Genomic DNA, 16,837 nt, shown 5'->3' with positions numbered 1-16,837 from the left:
TAATTCAAACAAAAATATTATTTTATGTTAATTACTATAATTAAAAATAAAATATTTTAAAAAATGATTAAATATTAAAAATGTAAAATCACAAAACTGTTGTTAAAGACCTAATGTGAAAACATACCAATCGAAAATATTATTAATTGCAACATTCATTAAAATTTATTAAACAATTATATAACCAAATATTATGTTGTAATTTAATTTGAAATACCTTAAACCGATGCATTTTTATTTAAATAATTAAAAATATTGAAGTAATATTTAAAAATGATCTACTTCAATAAAATAGCACAGAAAAATACTTGTATGCCAAACTGATTAATAGTAAAAAATCTATAAAAAAATAATTATAAATTAAAAGTCACAAATTAATTAATTATTGGACTGCCCTTAAACAATCTTAAGTTTATAGCTACTGAACCATCTCCACAGATAAAATCAGCAGGGAAGAAATAAATACTGAAATGAATATAAGAAGCAATATTTCCTATTTAACCTTTTTGACCATAAAAGAGCTCCATTAAGTCTAGGTTTCTTAATTCTTCCTACTGATTTCAATATAACATTCTATGAAACCAAAAATTCTCAAAACACAATACTAAGATGGAAAATTGAAGGAATTGATAAATAAACATAAACTTGGTAGAATGATAGAAAAACTAAAAAGGAATCCCTTGCTTGGTTTACTTGAAAAATGAAATTTTAAACTAGCATATGTTTATTTCTCAATTTCTCTCTTCTCGTCATTCTAATTTGATTTTTATGTATTAAGATTGAAAATTATTATCTCTTCTATTTTCTTTACTTCCACTTTTCTTCCATAGTCTCAAAATTTATTTATTTTTTTTACTTTTTCACTCACTTGTCTCGTCCTTTCACTTTTCCATCCAACCAAATACACTCTTAATCTCAACCACCTAAAAGTGTTATATAAATTCGAAACCTTTCTGAAACATCTCTATATTTCATGATATATCTCTTTTAAGCACAAATAAAATAATGATATATTGATAAAAACTTTGATATTATTTGGGTTACATCTATATTACTCTCGGTATTGTAAATAAACTGGAAATTGAATAATATTTAAAAGAAATAATAGGGGAATTTATAATTTTAATAATTTTATAATTTTCTATAAATTATAAATAGGAACATTAAAACAAATCTTGAGATGGATTAGCGGATGTTTTAGTTTAGGTTGAATCATTGATTTTATATAAACAAATTTCCTTCATAATTTAAAAAAAAAAAAAGAAAAAGAAAAAAAGAAGATAAATTCATAAGTGTGGTAAATAATGAAGATGTTAGGAGGGTGTGGCAGATTTTTCCAAAACACTGTAAACATTTAAGTGAAAGGAGGCCAAGGTAGTCCTTTTGACAAACCCACTCTCATCCATCGGATCACAACTTCTCAGATCATGTGCCATGGCTTGCCTCCAACCCTTTTGTCCGTGCTTCCCTCTTCCATAACCATAACCATTCCCTCTCTATAGCCCCATTAGCCAACCCCCCCCCCCTTTCTTTCCTCCTCCTTTTCCCAAACACTTCAACCCACCCTCTTTTCTCTTGTTTAATCATGGAGAAGAACGAAAGGGAGACTCACGACTTCATGAACGTAGAATCCTTCTCTCAGCTTCCCTTTATCCGCCCTGCCCCCAACAAAGAAAAGGGCATCCGTTTGTTCGGCAAGGAATTCGGTGGTGTTGACCCAGCTACGCCCAGCAACGAGTCCGACTCAGCCGAGAACAACGAAGATACCACCAAGGAGAACGAGAACAATGGTGATAATAGCAGAAGGTTTGAGTGCCATTATTGTTGCAGAAACTTCCCCACCTCCCAAGCTTTAGGTGGTCACCAAAACGCTCACAAAAGGGAACGCCAACATGCGAAACGAGCTCATCTTCAGTCAGCAATGGTGCACACCTCTTTATCTGATGCTCATATTTATGGACTTGTTAACTACAGGCTAGGCTCAGCTCCAACACCACCAATCACTTACCCTTCATGGAACTCTAGCTTTACCGGTAGTACCAGTAGGTTTTATGGGAACCATACCTCCTTTTCTCATCACCCACCCATCAATGGCAGCCCACTGGGGTTATGGAGAATTCCTTCTACCCTTCAAAATAACTCTTCTAATTTCAATCCTGACCGTTCCTCATCATCCTCATCCTCGCATCCCTTGCCTTTGTTTACCGGCGATGAGTTGAAGCCGCCCTCTCAGGTTGTTGCTGGCGGTGGTGGTTCAAGCTCCCAGAGTCGGTACGTTTATGAATCCAAGCCAAGATTGCAAGACCATGTGAGTTTGGATCTACATCTGTAATAACTTTTGATTTAATTTTAAACGAGAAAAACAAAATCAAAATCTTTGCTCTGCAAGATGAGGCGATTATATTATATATATAATAATTCCTAGCACACAAATCTTTTAACATCTTGGATTTTCTTCCTTATTATATAGTATGATGTAAATAAAATGTTTTACGAATTCCTCAGTATTCATCTCTCTTCTAAACCATCAGCTCAGATGTGAACTTACGTACGTTAAAAAAAATAATTCCCAGTTCCAAAATGCTAACTCAAACATAATACAAGGTCTCCCTCTCTCGTTTTTTGAAGATTTATGATTTTTGCTGTCATGTATTAGGTTGAAAGGTCATGTTAATCTGCGTTCCCTATTTCAGAAACTTTCACATGTGTGAAGAATATTGTTTTCCGGAGTGGCTATATCTGTGAGAAAGCACATGAACATCTGTGTAGCCACACACACACGTGTGCCTAAATCTATACGTTGTCTGTCTGAAACAGGTGTAGAGGGTGAGAGAAAGAGATTTATTTAGGTGTAAGTTTTGTATTTAATACTGCAACAGAGGGGTAAAAAAAGACAGTTTAAACATAACAATACATTATATAAGGGGTTTTCCTGGTATCTGCATGAATTTCCTTTTTCATATAGGATAACAATTGTTCATTTCTTTTGGGTCTTGTTCATAGTATTAGATCAGAATGCAGTCATATATATGAAGAGAGTGTGAGAAAGACAACATTTCTTTTATGTTTAGGATGTTTGGAAATCAAACTTTAAATGATGTCTGATGATATATGCATAAAGATTAGCGGTGGAACTTCCTGTCATGAGACCAGAAGCTGAGGGTACAAAGGTGGCAACATTAAGGCCACACCCGGATCTTTTTTTTTTTTAACTTAATTAAAACAAAAATAAAATAAACCATCCAATACTTTTTTTTACATAACATAAATATGTATACTTTTACTAAGAAAAACATATGTATATACAATCAAATATTAAATTGTTTGAAAGCAATAACTAATAAATGAATATAGAAACCATATCTTTTAAAACAATCTTTAATTTTTACAAGAAACTATATAGTGATAAAAGAAATCAATTTATTATTAAATAAAATTTGAAAGAAACATGATTAAAACACATAAGATGATAGAGAGTTATGTGTGGTTTTGTTTGTAAGTTGGCTTTTTATGCCTGCAAAAGAGAGAGGGAGGTTAGGTAGATTAGTTTTGATTGGTGTATGGAGACGGCTAGCTGTAGAATTTGAAGATGCTTTAACAAAGGGAAAAGGGCATATCTTTTTTAACAAAACACAGAGGGTTTCTACTGTTGCTTTTTGATGTTGTCTTTTCTTTTCTTGCTAATGTACAACATTCAATGAATTTCCAACAATAATCCCATTTATATGAAATTTACTATTAGGTAACCTTTGGCCGATCTTATGTTGGGATTTGTGTTTTGTCTCTCGTCTGTTTTGCTAGACCCCTCTGACTAGTTTTACTTTGCATGTTCAAGAACCCATCAGCTTTACATTGTAATTCATATTCCGACGTATCTCACTTCAAACTGATTTTAAAGATTGCATGTCAATTTTGCAACTGCGAATAGCTTCCAATGTTGTTGAAGCAATTCCTCAATCCAAGTCTTTTTAACTTATCCATTCCATCTACTTCTCTACAATTATTGTTAACGGTGATCAAGCAAATACACTGTGTTAATATATTATAAACTCCAACTGTAACCTTTAAATTTCAGCAAATCAACAAAATTGATTTCATGTTTTTTATTTTCCCCTAAATCTCATATATATATATATATTATTTTATTTTATTTTTAAAATTCAACCCACCACACATATACTATATGTTTTTCAAGGCAATATGTATCTTTCCCTATTTCCACTATTTAAGCTTTTACAAATTTACTTTGTCAAAAAAAAAAATCTTTTACAAAATTAAATATTTAAATTCTCTTTATTTACTCACTTTAGACACGAAATTACTCCACCTAATATTTTCTATTTAGTTTTTTATTTTTAATTACAAAATAATGCAAATTTAAGTACATATTGAAATCATATAAAATTAAATATATTTGGTTTCGTGTATTAAAAAAAATTATATTCCACATCAACTAAAATTAAATATTTTAAATAGTATAATTCACCTACATATTAACCTTGAGGTGAATTTATTAAATTAAAAAAGTTCTAATGGAAATTTTGATTAAAATGTAAAATTAAAAAATATCTCAAATTTAATATTATTTAAATAATTGTATATTTAACATAAATTTGCATAAAAGTTATTAAACAAGACCGAAAAGGTAAGAGACGTCAAAAACAAAATATAATTATTATTGCTAGCCCGAGTTGTAGCGTAGTTATCCATAAATGTCATATATGCTATAATACATGGGTCAAATCCCACCAAGAGCAAATGTTGAGATTTTCCTCATGAGTGACCATGTGCAACGTTCCCACTTTATGAAATTCTCAACCGCTTGAGGTGCTTGAGCTCTCATTAGAGTTAGAAGGCAAAACCCCTCCCCTAATAAGTCCTTAGCTTAATGACAAGGTTAAAGCCTTAAAAACTTGAAGATCCCAGATTCAAGTTTTGCTCTATATAAATCATGTGTGGGTTCTCAATCTATATTTATTTTGGTTTATATCCCATTAAATGTAGACCCTTTATAGGTTTATCCTGGTATAGGTTTGAATATATTCTAATTATCAATATATTCATGCTTTATAATATGATTAATTTTGGCTATAGTTGATCGGATATATTCTTTATAATTACAACTGTGATTGTAAATGTAACTTCTAAAAATACACTAACATATATTAATTGAACAATATATTATGTTTAACATATGGTTATATTAGAATATTTCTATCATCGTGTCAAACACAAAACTTGCCTTATTTATTTGCATGTTTTGCCAAAATAATTTGATGATTCGCTTGCATCTTTTTGAGAATGTTGTGTACCAATATCGTGTTAATCATTGGAAAAGAGATTGAATCAAACAAGATTATTTTTCAAGAATTCTTATATGGTCCACTTACCTTATATATATATTTGAGCTAACTTTATTATCTTTTATATCATTAAGGATAATTGATTTGATGAGATTTGAGCATATTAAAGATGGATTAAAGGTTACCTTGTGAAGATGGATTCATGCCCTAAATGTGGAAGACTTGTTCAATCTTGATAGAGGTTTTATTGCTAAGGCAAGTGTTTTGATTAGTTTAGGAGGATTTGATTACTTTTCCCTTTTATTATTAATTTTTTATTATCTAAATATAATTTTTATTATTATTTAGTAAAACATAATTTTGATATATATTACTTTTTATAAATAAATTAACATATATTATTTAATTTAATATAATTTTAATTAACACGAGTATAATTTTAATTCAATGTCTTTGATAATCATTTTAAGAATAATTAAACTCATTGTTATCATAAAATAGAAAATCAAATTCACAAATCCACTCATTTTACCTATGAATCTCACAATCTGAAGATATAATGAACACCTTTAGCCAATAAATCAAATGTTGGAGTTGAGTTTAGCTTTAATCTAAAAAAGAAAAACCCTTAGATTTTACCTAAACAATTATATATATTAGTTGCCCTAACAGTACGTCAAGGGTAAAGCTCCTAAACAGAACTTAATCAGGAAGTGCATACCTTTCAAAGATATGTAGGAAAGCTTTCAAAATAAGGGAATTTGATTTCCTAAACCATCTCTTTGTTCTCTTTTTCACTTTTTCTTTTCCTTCTTATTTTTTGGAAGGGTATAATGTTAAATCTTCCCTACCACCTTCGAATTAACTGGAATTAAGTGCATAATTTTATGAGTTGGAATGCTTTAGAACAGCTTAAATAATTAAGAAATTTGGTTGATTGAGGCTTAACTTTGTTGATATCAGTATTATTCTCAATAAAAGAAAATATGAATTCAAGTGTGTGAAGTCTGAAGAAAGATTTTTTGATAGTTCCAAATTTTGTAAAAAAAATTATAAGAGAAGCTGTGTTGGATGTGGTTATTCAGAGGTAACAAAAATGATAAAGTTGGAATCATTTCTTCTAAAATCAATTAGCAATAGGCTATATTTGAAGACAATATTAGAAAGAAATCGAAATTTAATTAGTTATGTAAGATAGACATCATCAGCTATAGATAGCACTGATAGCAAGAAAAAAAGAAAAAAGGAAATTAATACAATGTATCACGTTAAGGTCCATCTCGTATGAATGTTGGCATATAACCCAGTTTTTAATTTTAAAAAGACTCAATTATGCAGGAAAAAGACTACAAGAAGTGAAAAGGTGTGTCTTTTATGGGGAAGTGAAAAATATTTAGTGATAATAAAGTGATTTAACAGATCATTAAAAGGTTCACCGATAGAGTAATGTTACAAATGGGGCATGATTTTAGTTTACAAATTGAGTATCAGTTAGGTGGAAGATCAGTTTCCCTCAGAAACTAATAAGGGATTTCTCCAGGAGAAATGACTCTTTATCTACAAATGTCATATACACATATATATAATAAGACAATTATGAGATGGTGACCACAGTTTTTCCACCTATGGTTATGCTTTTCTTTTTCATTCCAATCTAACAAACCTCTGTGCATATATATATGTACCAATATTAGATTACCAAGGAAATTAATGTCTCCAAAAGGTCCCATTTTGGGAAGTGGGAAAATATAACAATACCATCTTACTACTTTTAGAATATCATTTTGAAAAGCTACCCCTAATTAGTGTTTCATCAACCCCCCTTTTTTGGGTATAAATAACAGTTTGGGGATCGAAATGTTGATAATTGATTGGATTCATGAATGCATTAACCTTAGATAATTAACTCCACCACCAAGTAACAGTATGTAGTTAAAAAGTTTGCAATCAAGATTGAATGCAGTTGTTATGTTTAGAGCGAAAAACAGCAACATTGATGAAGTCGTCCAAGTTGACAGTGTGGTAGCAAGCTTGAAAAGGGCAATAATAAGATTACAGGCATTTATGGTGTCAAACATTGATGAAAGGATGCTTGTAAAGACAATGCCAGTAAAAGACATTACAACTCACTCATGTCAAGTAACTGAATAACAGTAAATACTACCAAGTACAATATTACAAAATTTTCACTTGTATCTATCTCAGTAACTTGGCAAGAGAAAATACCCTTCTACCCTAGTATTAAGTTTGAATAAGCCACTCAACTAACATGCAACAAATGGGCAAACTGGACCACTCAATTGGATCTCTTTCTTTTCTTTTAAATGAGAAAATCAAAGGGCATTCCTTTAAAAAAATAATAATCATAATAATAATAAAGGGGTCAACACTCAACAATGTTACCATCAATCCCAACTATCTAGGGGTCCCAGAAGTAAATGCAGAAGAGAGGGCATGTGATGTTAAAAAGAGAGTGAAAAACAATAAAGACGAATGAGAAAAGAGTAGAGACATTATCATATGGACCACTCTTGTATTGATTTTTTCTTCCCCTCTTGTTGCTCTCCATTTTTTATACCAGAGAGTGAGCAGTGGAATTTAAGAACCATCGGCCCACACCATGTAAAGTTTGGAAACGAGGTTGACAGTTTATACAGTAGCCAACCTTATGCTAAACTGTGTCTTGTTGGTCCAAACTGCAAACCTCTCACTCCATAACAGAAAAGAGCCAGTCTCCAACCCCTCAGCCCCACTTTCATAGTCGCTACCTATTGGCTGGACCAGAGTTTGGGATATATGTATATGTATGTATATATGTAGGGTTAGCAGTTTGCAGTACATATGGCAGCCAACCTTATATAGTGCATGTTGAAGGATCCAAAGGCTTTCTTTGCCTTACCCTACTTTCTCTACCTTATATATATACAAAACCAAAAAATTTACTTAGCTTGTTGCTTTATTTATCTTCAACATTGTTTTCACCAGCTTTGGAAACATCCAAATCCGCGTATGGAATAATAAAAACAACTTGTTTAGTTAGAATCCATGTTTACTGTAAACTGCAGGTAGGGTGTGACCCCCCACTCCAATAATTAAATCATATAATTCATCATAAACTGCACAAGTTTTTAGCCAATCAGACTTAATCCTGGAATGCAGCATAAAGGCCAATTCATCAACATAATAATCACTTAACAGAGGGAAAGTTAATGCAGACCTTATCTCACATTGCAAGAGAAGGACCTCCTACTCTCATTAATGAACTTGTTCCAATCCATATACTTAGTTTTGATAAATCTTTTCAAAACACTTATATGTATTAATTTGTTAGGTGCAATTACATTTTATCTGTTTAAATTTTATACAATATATTTGGTTTTTTAGATTATGTAATGTAACACACAAATACTAAACAATATGTTTATATATATTTAAAAACTCAATAAAAGCTTATTGAGGCTTAGCTTGATTGGTATGAATATTGTTGCTAATGTAAGAGATGTTGGTTTAAGTGTGCTAAAATGTATTATCCTTCTATTTATAGGTTGAGGAATTATTCCAAAAAACAAATAAAAAAATATGTTTTATTTTTTTAAAAAAAAATTGAGAGCTAAAATTGCTGTAAAACCAATTGTGGTTGAAAAAGTAAAATAATTATTAAAAATATAATTTTTTTCAAAAAAAAAAGTTTTCATATAAAGTTTGAAGAAATTTATTTAGCTTTCAAACTAAAAAAATTCAACATTTATGTAAAGTATTCCAATAAAAATTTGAATTATTTCTAAAGAAAAAAAATAGTCTTACTTTACGTGTTGATAATTTTTATATTATATTTCGAAACATTTATTTAATAAAAATAGAAAAAAGAGAAAAAAAATAATAGGTGGATAGTTTTAATTTACCCAACCTCTTCAATTAATTTTGTTTAGAAAAAGGAAGAAAATTCCTAAATTGGCATCACTTGACTAAAATAATTTAAATCAATCGGCTCCATAAGAACAAGGGAAGTCCAGACAAGTCATTAAATCTGGTCAGAACTACACCTCAAATACTGTTGCCACACAAGTAAATTCTCCTTCCACTTCCACATTAACATCAACTGTAACTTGTACGTAATCACTAGAGATATCTATAAACACCTAACACGTATTTGGATATGAAATTATAATGAAACTTAGATATTGGTGTTGACACTTAATGTAACCTCAAACAAATCAGGTAACACATCCAATTACCATTCAGTGGTGAGTAAGTTGTGATCTTACCTTTAAATATGATTAGCAAAAACTTCTAGTAAATTCCTCAGAAATACATCAATGTATGAATATTACTATATTATATATTAATTTTAGAAGAACACAAATGTAAAAATCAAAAAGAAATTAATTAAAAAGGAAAAAGCAGATTCATCCAAAAGTTCTATACACATAGGCATCATATTGCTATTTCAGAACTGATGAAAGTAGAATCTTGAGTAAATGCATGATTAAGGATTCATCTTAGCCTTTCTTGTTGAGTAGCATATGCATCTTCAATGTGTCGCGTGAGGAGTGAAATTCCATAATGCGAGGCACTAGAGGCAGCATAATAGGAAGTGACAGTGAGCTGAGCAAACTTTGGAAGTGCATAACCTACAAACTCGTATCAATTGCAAATTATAGTCTATACACATCACACAAACACAAGAAAGTGGAAAATCATTAACAATACATTCTAGTTCTCTAGATTGCTGCTACTCAAGAATAGTCATTCGACTAAAATTCACTTGTAAATGCAGTCAAATTAAATCCCCCCCCTTTTTTTTTAGAGTAAGAAAGGCAGTACAATCAAATCGCTACAGAAGAAAAGCACCATAACCACAAGACATGAAAATGAAGCCAAGGTGCCTAATACTCTCAAATTTCACAAGAAAAACAAATGCATGCAACTTCTAAAGATCTTAAAGGTCAATATAGGATAAGGCAAGAAAGGTTTGAGGAGATGGACTTAAGACACGAGTAACAACTGCAAGAAACCAACCGCTAAATGCTTTGATAGACAATAGCAGCCCACAACTTATTTAGCTTTTTCTACTAAATAATTAATCCAATGACATACGGAACTCATAGACAAAACTAAATTACTTGCCAAACATTGCACACTCTACTCAAGGCCATAACATGCAAGGTAAGTGTGTAGGTTAAAAGGGGATGCAAATAGCAGAGCAATTCAAAAGGGAGAATACCAGTATACTTAAATGGTTACCACTTATTTTTTGACAAAGGAATAAAATTATCTTTTTATTAATAATAGTTATGATAAAGACTTATTGTAATATTTTCTAAACCATATTAATGGGTTTATCTGTTATAATATTTGCTGCTGTTCTTTCCTACTTGGAGCGGATGGCAAAAACATGTGTATGCAAATAGGAACAATTTGACGGTGCTGCACCATTAAACTGTCACATTACCTGCTGCTGATATTGCAGCAATGCAAACTGAACATACTATATAATTTTAGAAGTACTCAACATTCAACAATAGGACCATCATTTATTTAGAGGACTTCATAAAGATTATGATGTACATTGTAAATATCTCACATCACTTTCCACTAAAAGCTGCAGCAAATAGATTCAGCTCAATGAAGGATAAAATTTGCACAAATGTGATCATGCTTTATTTCCAAACTGAGAACTACATAAGCTACTTTACGACTAGAGTGAAAGAGCAAACTTATACCTCCAAAAGCTGCACTGGCGCCAGAAAACATTAACAGCAGAGGAATCTGTCAAAAAAGATCATAGAATTAAATTAAGTGAGCTTTAAGAAGATAAAAATAAAAGTTCTCTACCAGCCATGAAAAGGGGAAAATATGTTTGAGATTTGTCGCAGATTGAAAGGATTGGAAATGCAATTTAGAACAAAGAAATGGCATACCCCAGTTACAAAAGGGAGCCACTTAGGTCCCTTGATGTGATTCTGAAGGAAAGGGATCCCTGAAAATAAAAAACCGTAAGAGATGTGCACACAAAAGTAAAAGTCAGTGAAGACAAACGGAGTCCAATAATACCAGTATTAAAGCCATGTACTGCACTAAGCATTCCCCCGATACCAGAGCCAGCCTATTTGAAACAGAAAATGCAACAAATGTTGTAATAATCAACAATCTTTCGGCACATTAACTTAAAATTATGGTAACTTTAGGATTGTGATCCATACTATCTCATTCAAAACGTGAATTTTTTGGACAAGATTTCAATTTGGTGATCTTGCCATACTCTGAGCTGTTCTTGAAAGGCATAAGAATCTAAATGCCAAATGATTCCACACTGAATTAGAGCAAGAAGCAGCTTAATAGACTAGACTAAAAGTAACCGTAGTTTTTTACTATCTCTGAGAAACATACAACTTGAAAAGAGCTAGTGCTACAATTCTCAATTACTGCACATACTTTAACAGTACAAATAACATTATTTAAGTGTTCGAACATATCAAAATCACATACATTGATTTGATAATGATATCAGAAGATAGCATCTAATGATTCAGTTACGCAAACAATTTTTTTTTCAAACTTCAAAAGGCATGTTTCTACTTGCATTGACAGTAGAAACCCTATGTTACAAGGATTGGAATGGGTGTCAACTATATGTATATATCCAACAAACATATATTCATATTCTAAAGTTGTCTTTTTTTTCTTTCTCTGTTACCAAGAAAAATAAACCATTGGAGCTCCACCTTGAGGAGGTAGCAGTCTCACATCCCACAAATCCCAAAATCTGTCTCCTCAAGATTTAAACACGAAATCTCCAGATTGAATATATATATTTGAGGCCAGTAAAACTGTATATTCCTAATAGACATAAAAGGTTAATCATGGTAAAACTTGGTAACTAGTCTAAGCTAGGATATAATAGTTTTGAAAACTCATCTAAAAGTTTACAGCTTTCCAGGATGAAGATAAAAAAAACCATGAAACTTCTAGTAAGCAAAAGGGCCAATTATACCATGCAAGTAGCCCTAAACTACAAATTAGAGCATTGGGGGGTTATTATTTATGTTTCTTCCAACAAGTAAAACAAAAGAGGGAGAAAAGAAACGGACCACTGCAGTGGCATCCTCCAAAACTGAAGTAATTGTCCATTCAGCTTTGTCCTGCAAAAGAATTACAAATTAATAAAAGAAAAACAAAATTCAATAGTTAAAACCTTGAGAAAAAAAGAAAAAAGAAGAATAGAGATGAAGGGATTACGGAATCAGGGTGTAAGAGAGAAAGGCAACGAGGACAACGAGCGGAACCTAAGCCAGGGTTGATGGTTGGATCGTGGTGCAGATTTCCATTCCTTAGCTTTTCCTCATATACTTCTCTTGTCCCCATTCTTCCAATCTCCCAAAACCTCTTTTCTTTCCTTTTTTCCTCACAATCTGATTTCTCCGAACGAACACAAAACTCAGGAACCCCACAACAGAACAGAACTCTTTCGATCTTTTTGTTGCATCTAAAGACAAGATATGGGCCGAACCTCTTTCCATAGAGAAGTGTTTATTTAGATTCCTTGGGCCAGTTACTTTGTCATCGGATCGGGCTAGAAGTTTGAAAAAAAATTTATTCAATTACTATATATTTTTGGAGGAGAAACTAGAGAAAGTACTAGAGAAAAGAATCAACATCAATTAGATCCATTTATGGGCTGAGTTAGGCCCGACCAAAATGTTAAGCCTGATTGATAGGCTCAGTCTAACTCAAAAATGACATAAATTTATTTTTAAATTTAGTTTAAATTATATATGTTAAACCCAAATTAAACTTCACTCGACTTATTTTTTTTAAAAAAAATATTTTATTACACAAAATAAATTTAAAAAAATATAGTATATCAAATACACTATAAACTTAAAAAAATTATTAACTTGCCTCTTTTATCTTGTTTAAGCAAATTTATAATTTTTTTTTAACTTACCTCTTCTATTTAAAAATTAAAAATTAAATTACTTAGTAAATGAATTATTTCTCTTTAAAATATGATATAAAAACCCACCCACCCCACAGTTCAACACTAATATATATACATCAAAACCAATTTTAAACAGGCAACAATTATGTAACATGAAGCAGTTCAAAAACGGAGAAAGAAGAGTTAAAATAGTGAATTTTTACACAGCGAAAACAGATAAAGATTTCATATGAATGAAGTAACTATTATATTAAGCAGAAAATGAAAAATCCTCCAAGCTGGACTATGTTTATGATCATGCACATGCTTCATATCGCCACAGCAAAAAGTGACAAACCAAACATTAGCTAAAAAACTTATACATGCACATTAATTGTAACACCCCAATCCCGTATCCGTCGCCGGAATAGATAAAGGGGCATTACCAGTCTTGAAACTCATATCAGAACAGTAAATTTTTTATTTTTTTTTGAACATTCCTTTAGATAAGTACTAAAGACAGTTAGGGATACAATTTAAACTTCTATAAGTACACATTCAAAAGATGCCATTTTCGCATAGCTTATATACATTAACCAAAATATCCTCTCACTACTAGTCTATTCTATACATGCCATAAGATAATCCAAAACGTAGCAGTACCAAACAGTGGATAGTGATAGTGTGACTAGTTGCTGATGATCCCGGAACCTGTAGCTTCCAAATGAGATCTATAAAACAGAGGAAACAAAGTACACGGAGTAAGCATTATAATGCTTAGTAAGTTTTAAGCAGTGTCAACAGATAACAATCAAATTATAACATAGTTGTTCGTATTTTTATTTCACTCTTCCTTCGGGCATACCATCCCTTTACCGAATATGCACATCTCATCATATATAATAGGCAGATAAATTCTCACTTGATAGTGACCTCTTATGATCATAGGTACATTACATATATATTTTTTTGACTTTCCACATTGACCAAATGCACAATAATCATAGAACAGTCTTATTGCTTTACTCACATGTGCATCACATAACGACCTCTTGATTTAGTCTAAATCAAACTTAAATATAATCTCAAAATACATACCTGACCAACTTAACGCGTTGAACGTATTTATTACCAATTGTTACTGTGAAGTTATATAATCTTACGCTTTACTTGAATCTTCAGCAAAACCTTTAGTTCGGGGCTTACCTGGACAAAATCTCCACACGTAGTCATCGGGTCTTTAGAGCTCGGATATAGTACGAGCACGAAGCCTACGGACATTAATCAGTGATAATATTCTCGCATAAAGCCTGCGGGGTTTTAACCCGGATATAGTACTGACATAAATGCCCTTCGGGACTTATCACATTTATACACTTTCACATCCATCACGTTGGCCACTCGGCCCTATCACATATATACACTTTCACATTCATCACATCGGCCATTAGGCCTTATCACATATATACACTTTCACATTCATCGCATCGGCTATTAGGCCTTATCACATATATACACTTTCACATTCATCACATCGGCCATTAGGCCTTATCACATATATACACTTTCACATTCATCCCATCGGCTATTAGGCCTTATCACATATATACACTTTCACATTCATCACATCGGCCATTAGGCCTTATCACATATATACACTTTCACATTCATCACATCGGCTATTAGGCCTTATCACATATATACACTTTCACATTCATCACATCGGCCATTAGGCCTTATCACATATATATACACTTTCACATTCATCACATTGGCCATTCGGCCTTATCACATATATACACTTTCACATTCATCACATCGGCCATTAGGTCTTATCACATATATACACTTTCACATTTATTCAAATATACTTCACATACCACATATACTATCATGTACAGACTTGGTCTTGGCCGAATCTACATCCATCACTTTCCAATGAATAATTCAATTTTACGCCATACTATCATTTCATATTCGAATACTCATAAACTTACAATATCACGATTTAGAATTCAAGTATGGGTTTAATCAATAGCTTATGAGCAACTAAAACAAGTTTTATCCATGTTTACAACAAAATCACATATTCACTACGAGCTATTTTCCTGAGCAATGGTCACTAAATTATTTATAACCGGAGCTACAAGACTCCAAATCACTTGCCGTTAATTTTCCCTGAATATAGACTCGCATATCTTTCATCCATAAAATTTTCAGAATTTTAGGTTTGGCCAATCAATACCAGATTTTTCTTAAAGTTTCCCCTGTTTCACTGTTTGACTAATCTGACCAGTCTTCACTACGAATCAAAATTCTCATTGTACAGAATTCAAAGTATGTTCTATTTGATTTCATTTGAAACTAGACTCATTAAGGAGTCTAAGCATATAAATTTTATCTTGTAACCATTTTTGTACAAATTATAGTGATTTTCTTAAAACAGAACAGGGGATTTCGGAGTCATTCTGACACCGTCTCACACAACTTTAAATATCTCTTTATAGGAAATTCCTTTGCTTACACGGTCTCTTTTATAAGAAACTAGACTAATTAAGCTTTGATTGTATATTTTATTCAGCCTATAATTCCACACCAAACATTTATAGTGATTTTCTAAAATCACGTTACTGCGGCTGTCCTGAGCAAATTATTATAATTTGCTCTTAAATTTCCAAGTCCAAACACTTAGGAACTTACCATTTGAGTTTAAGACATATCATGGCCACATCATATCTTATTAAATCAACTCATTATATCCTATTATAGTTGAATTTACTCAACATTTAGTCACTTAAAACTTACCTCGGATGTGGTCGAACGATTTCAGCGGCTATTCGATCACTTTTTCCCTTCCCTTATCCAACTTTGGTCCTCTAAGCTCTTGAGCTTAATCTATACATTCACCATAGCCGAATGCCCTAGCTTCATTTCCATTTTCTTTTCTTTATGGTTTTCGGCAAAAATGCAAGAAAGGATGGATGTAACTTTGTTTTTATCACCATCTTCTATTATATTTCATTTTAATAAGCCAATTACTAAATTAATCTTTGTAATTTAATATCAAAACCTTTTAAATGGTGGTCCATTACCGTCCACTTACCTATGTAGTGGCCAAATATCATTTAATAATTATATTTCTTCTTTCTTTCTCAACATTTGGCAAGCACAAGGCAAGGATGTATGGCTTCCCCTTTTTTTATTTTAAAATTTAAACCATTAACTATTATAATATAATATATAATGCATATATGGCTATTCAACCATCATCATGGCCGGCCACTTACATAAAAATGGGGAATTTGACATGCAAATCCCCATATTTTAAGCCATGCAATATTTGACCACTACACTTCAACCTACCACAATTTTAATATTTTTCACATAAGTCCTTTTTAACTAAATTCACATAAAAATAATCAAATTAATGCATGAAACTTTCACACATGCATTTACTCACATTATAAACACGGAATATATCTTTTAATTTCTTATAGGACTCGGTTTCGTGGTCCCGAAACCACTTTCCGACTAGGGTCAGTTTAGGGCTGTCACATTAATAAAATCCTAATTGCCTTTAAGCCTAGTGCTTGCCCACTGCAACTTCTGAGCC

General features: G+C 31.8%; 2 protein-coding genes across 3 annotated transcripts; one reads left to right on the top strand and one right to left on the bottom strand.

Annotated features, from left to right (window-relative positions):
* The first annotated feature begins 1,210 nt into the window (after window positions 1-1,210).
* LOC121203634 (zinc finger protein 8) lies at window positions 1,211-2,388 on the top strand. The gene has a single exon (XM_041111365.1). The coding sequence runs from the start codon at window positions 1,586-1,588 to the stop codon at window positions 2,330-2,332; it is 747 nt and encodes a 248-aa protein (XP_040967299.1). The 5' UTR covers window positions 1,211-1,585; the 3' UTR covers window positions 2,333-2,388.
* Window positions 2,389-9,622: 7,234 nt separating this feature from the next.
* LOC121203633 (uncharacterized) lies at window positions 9,623-12,803 on the bottom strand. 2 transcript variants are annotated; one of them, XM_041111363.1, is made up of 6 exons: window positions 12,543-12,803; window positions 12,395-12,445; window positions 11,358-11,409; window positions 11,225-11,283; window positions 11,027-11,072; window positions 9,623-9,934 (listed from the first exon to the last, which is right to left on the bottom strand). In XM_041111363.1, the coding sequence occupies exons 1-6, from the start codon at window positions 12,666-12,668 to the stop codon at window positions 9,798-9,800; spliced, it is 471 nt and encodes a 156-aa protein (XP_040967297.1). In that variant the 5' UTR covers window positions 12,669-12,803; the 3' UTR covers window positions 9,623-9,797. The 2 variants fall into 2 exon arrangements, with proteins under 2 accessions (XP_040967297.1, XP_040967298.1); XM_041111364.1 differs by having other exon boundaries at window positions 9,623-9,876.
* Between the last annotated feature and the right edge of the window lie 4,034 nt (window positions 12,804-16,837).

This window comes from Gossypium hirsutum, chromosome A04 (assembly GCF_007990345.1).
Source record: "Gossypium hirsutum isolate 1008001.06 chromosome A04, Gossypium_hirsutum_v2.1, whole genome shotgun sequence".
NCBI classification, from domain to species: Eukaryota; Viridiplantae; Streptophyta; class Magnoliopsida; order Malvales; family Malvaceae; genus Gossypium; species Gossypium hirsutum.
This window is presented reverse-complemented; position numbering and strand designations above follow the sequence as displayed.

What these genes read in the sequence shown, in the direction of transcription:
- LOC121203634 (XM_041111365.1), top strand. Translation starts at nt 1,586, where the DNA reads ATGGAGAAGAACGAAAGGGAGACTCACGACTTCATGAACGTAGAATCC.
- LOC121203633 (XM_041111363.1), bottom strand. Translation starts at nt 12,668, where the DNA reads ATGGGGACAAGAGAAGTATATGAGGAAAAGCTAAGGAATGGAAATCTG. An exon ending in TGGAGGATGCCACTGCAGTG is followed by an intron (nt 11,410 to 12,394) that starts GTCCGTTTCTTT and finishes TGTTTCAAATAG; the next exon opens with GCTGGCTCTGGTATCGGGGG. An exon ending in CGCCAGTGCAGCTTTTGGAG is followed by an intron (nt 9,935 to 11,026) that starts GTATAAGTTTGC and finishes ACGAGTTTGTAG; the next exon opens with GTTATGCACTTCCAAAGTTT.